The following is a 4,137-nucleotide window of genomic DNA, read 5'->3' as shown; positions in this document are numbered from 1 at the left end:
TTCAACAATTTGACTTCAAGTTGTTTCAAATCAAACTCCTGCATCGAGAAGGACCAGGGGGCACCAGCACATGCTTGGGTGTCGATAGTATGGAAATGTGAGTAACAATGGGAGGGGGATCTGTACGAATTAAGTGGCTAAAACAAAGGGCCCTAGAGAAGCTGCTGGAGGCCGGGATCAGCAGGATCCCCGGCTCTGCACGGAAAGCTGCTGGGGCAGCGGGGAGACTTCAAGGTTTCCCTGTAGGAGCGCTGGCCCGGGGCACCAGAGGTCCCGGGGAAGGTCTCCTGGCCGCGGCGGGGGCCCCGAGGCTTGGCCGCCCGCGGGGTGGGGGCGGCGAGGCCGGAAAGCGCCGGCTGTTCCGTACATTCGTATCACGCTCGGCAGCTCTGCGGGTCGCAGGAGGAAGGGTCGGGGGAGTCTGTTGCCCCCCGGAAAACGCCGGTCTGCGTCACCCTGGGGCCGGGGCGGCGGTGAGGGTTTAGCCGCTGCCACGGGGCTGGATTTTCTTTGGATGCACGGCGGTGGGAGCCCCGCCGACCTGATCCCGGTGCATGGCTGGGGTTTTTGCAGTCCTTTCGGCTCCCTCCGGCTGCCGCACGTCGCTCCGAGTTAACCCCAAGAGTAAGTTTATTGCACGTTAAAAAAAAAAAAAAAGGTCAAAAGCAGAAAATCGAGAAACGTGTAAGTTGAAAATAAAAAGTCCGTGGAGGAATGGGGGTGGAGCTGGAAGCCGAGGGAGGGGGCGAGGGGGCCGCGGTCCCGGCAGAGGTGGGCGCTCAGACGAGTCCTGTCATCTGCGACCGTAGGAAAGGGAGGGAGGCGGCGGGGAAGGTGCCCAGGGGATAGCTGACGCCGCTGGAGAAGCCCACCAAGGGGGGCGACATGTGCGGCAGGGTGAAGCCCAAGGCGCTCGCCGGCGAGTTCTCGTGGTACAAAATGGGGACCCGCACTATCCTTTGGGCTGCGTGGGAGAGGTTGGCCGCTTCCAGGTCTGCGGCCAGCTGCCGCTTCCACTTGTTGCGGCGGTTCTGGAACCAGATCTTCACCTGGGTCTCAGTGAGGTGCAGCGAGGCGGCCAGCCCGGCCCGCTCGGAGCTGCTCAGGTAGCGCTTCACGTCGAAGGTGGACTCCAGCTGGAACACCTGGCTGCGGCTGAACACCGTGCGCGTCTTCTTCTTGCGGCCGGCGGCGCGTTGCTCCGGCTCCCCCGGCTCCTCGCCGCGCTCCTCCTCCTCCTCGCGGCCTCCCGGCCCCGGCCGCCCGCCCGCCGGGCCTCTCGCCGCCGCCCGCCCGCCACCGGCCGCCCGCTCCGCCGGCTCCTCGGGCAGCTCGGGCGAGTCTCGGTCGCTGGCTGCGGAGAGAGGCAGAGGGCTGTTGCAGAGATTGAGGGAGCAGGGGCACCACACAGCCCGCCCGCCCCGCGCCTCGCTCACCGGGAGGGGAAACAACGCGGCTGCGAGGAGAGCAAGGCCGGGAAGCGAGGGGCCCGGGAAAAGGCTCCTGCCATTTCTCTGCCTCCTGAGATAAACTCCCAAACGTTTCTGAGTGTATACACACACGCATGCTTATATGGAAACACAAACGTTGTATTATATATATATAACTATACTGATCTATGGACATGCTCATCAATCTGCATATGTGTGCACACACACAAACGCACTCCTACGTATGTGTATAACACATATAGACTGTTTCCGAATCATAAAACGTACCCATGTATATATACACACGTGTACATGCACAAAAGTGTGTGTATACTTTTTATATCTGTATGTACACACACGGATATGTGTGACCTCTCATTTATATACACACATCTGTATTTACTCACATACACACAAGTACATTTGTGAGTAAGTACATTGTGTCAGAGTGGTAAGCATAACAGTGCGTCCGTGTGTATATAAAGAGTATATAAGAGGGATAAAAAAAGAAATAATTCACTGCCCATTATTCTGGACTTCAAAAGCTAATGGATCAGGACAACTATTCTAGTATCGGGACATATCTCCGTGGAGTTCCCAACACTGTACATTCCAACCACAATTTTAAAAGGGAAAAAAATATTTCTTTCTCTATAGAACAGAGGAAAACCAGAAAATTAAAAAAAAAAAGAAAAGAAAAGAAAAAGAAAGAAAAGAAAAAGGGAGGGGGGGGGGAAGCAGTTGTTTTTGGAGTACTTTTCTGTTTCTATATGTACCTTTGAGAGAAATTAAAAATATTAATAAACCCATTACTGTGAAAAGAAACTATTTGGATTACAAATCACGCCTCTTTTCCTTATTGAGCAATTGTGAGATCTCTACAGGCTCGTATAGGATCACAGAGATGCGCCGAGGCACAATGTTTTTTCTATCAGTAGATAGAAAATAACCACTGATGGCAGCCCATACACTCTATCACGTGTTAATTTCTGCCCCAAACCCAGGCTTCTGCTCCAGAACCCGCTCCATCGGGATCCCTGCAGCGAGAGGCCGCGCTGCGGGCGGAGGGCAGCGGGGCTGGCTCTACGGGATGGGGCGGCAGGGGCAGCTGGGACCGAGCCCAGCTGCTTCCCCGGCTTCCCAAACTCTCCACTGCGCTGCTGGGGGATTGTGCTCCCAGCTTTGTGGCTTAATGGGAAGTTAAAAAAAAAAAAATAAAAAAAGGCAGACCTGCCTCTTAAAAAAAAAAAATTTTAAAAAAATGGAGAGAGGAAAGAGAGAAGAAAAAGAGACGGGGGGGAAAGGGAAAGAAAAAAAAATCTCCAAGCAAGCCAAGAATCCCTGTTTACACTTCGGGCGGCGGGGCGGAGGCTCCAGGTGTCTGACACACAGGGAGCATTTCCGGAGATTTGCCCCGGGCGGCCGAATACGGGGAGGCAGGGCGGGGGCTGCGGGGGCACTCCGGGCATCCCCCTCCGGCCTGCTCCGGGCGGCCGCGGCGGGACCCGGACCTCCCCACCCCGGCCGGAGCAGGAACACCCCCCACCCCAGCCCCGGCAGGGCGCGGCGGTGAAGGGTGGGGAAAGGCGACTTACTGTCGGGGCTGGCGCAGCCCAGGAAGGCGGCGTGCGCCCGGCGGTACCAGCCGACGGCGGCGTCGCGGAGGGGACAGCCCGGGGCGCCGATGCGCAGCGGAGAGTGCGGCCCGCAGCGCGCACCCCCCGCGCCCGCCGCCGCCCGCCGCCGCCCGCCGCGCCCCGCCGCCCGCCGTGCCCTCGGTGCCCAGCAGGTCCTCGATGAAGAAGGACGAGACGCGGGCGGAGGTGGAGCCGGCGTTTTCCGTGGCTTCGTCCGGCATCGTCGGAGAGAACTGCGGGAGGGGGTCCCGGCTTCGCCGGCGGCTGGCTCCTCGGCTCCCCGCTGCCCCGCGGCCGCCTCTCGCCTCTGCCTAGCCCCGTGGATGCTCTCCTGGTATAAAAGCGTTTTTTTCCGGAGTAATCATTTCAGATCGCGGTTTGCCATCATTTCCTGCAAGCTAGGAGGGGAGGGGGGAGGGGGAGGAGGGGAAGGGAACGGGGAAGGAAAAAAAAAAAAAAGCAGCCCGACAACCCATCGGAGGCGCCAGATTCTGTGCGAAAACGCTAATAACGAAATAAAAATGTCATGCGAGTTAAACGGCGGGCAGGAGCGGGGGATCCTGCGGTGGGCGGAGCGCCGCGTCGAATGGGATCTGCGCGGGGGAAGCGGCGGGCGCCGGGCGCTGCCGGGCGTCTGCGTGTGTCTGTTTGTGTGTGCGTGTCCGTGTGTGCGTCTGTGTCCGTGTGTGCGTCTGTGTCCGTGTGTGTGTCTGTGTGTCCGTGTGTGTGTCTGTGTGTCCGTGTGCGCGCGCGCCACCCCGGGGCCGCCGTTCACGAGCTCCTTATTTAGGTCAATTAGGGAGCAAATCCCGGAGCGGGGGGGCGGCGGTGGCTGCCCCGGCACACGGGCCGCAGCCGGGGGGGCTTGGCCTCTCACGTCCCGGCCCTCCCATTGGCTGAAGCGGGCTCAGCGGGCAGCCCCGGCAGCCAATCGGCGCCGCGGACATCGCGCCTATATTAATATCATTAATATCATTAATATCATTAATAATAATCACCCCCCGCCCGCCCCCCGCCGAGCGCTTTCGTGTGGCGGCGGCGGCGGCGATGGACGGAGGAGATGCGCCCTC

General features: G+C 59.2%; 1 protein-coding gene across 1 annotated transcript; it reads right to left on the bottom strand.

Annotated features, from left to right (window-relative positions):
* Positions 1 to 681: 681 nt before the first annotated feature.
* On the bottom strand, positions 682 to 3,897 carry HMX1 (H6 family homeobox 1). The gene is given in 3 exon segments (XM_048304368.1): positions 682 to 1,354; positions 3,026 to 3,159; positions 3,161 to 3,897. Coding segments are annotated over 3 exon segments (837 nt in total). The 5' UTR covers positions 3,289 to 3,897; the 3' UTR covers positions 682 to 779.
* Between the last annotated feature and the right edge of the window lie 240 nt (positions 3,898 to 4,137).

The sequence above is a fragment of the Corvus hawaiiensis genome, chromosome 5 (genome assembly GCF_020740725.1).
Source record: "Corvus hawaiiensis isolate bCorHaw1 chromosome 5, bCorHaw1.pri.cur, whole genome shotgun sequence".
Lineage (NCBI taxonomy): Eukaryota > Metazoa > Chordata > Aves > Passeriformes > Corvidae > Corvus > Corvus hawaiiensis.
Note: the sequence above shows the minus strand (reverse complement) of the source record. Positions and strands in the feature narration are given on the sequence as shown.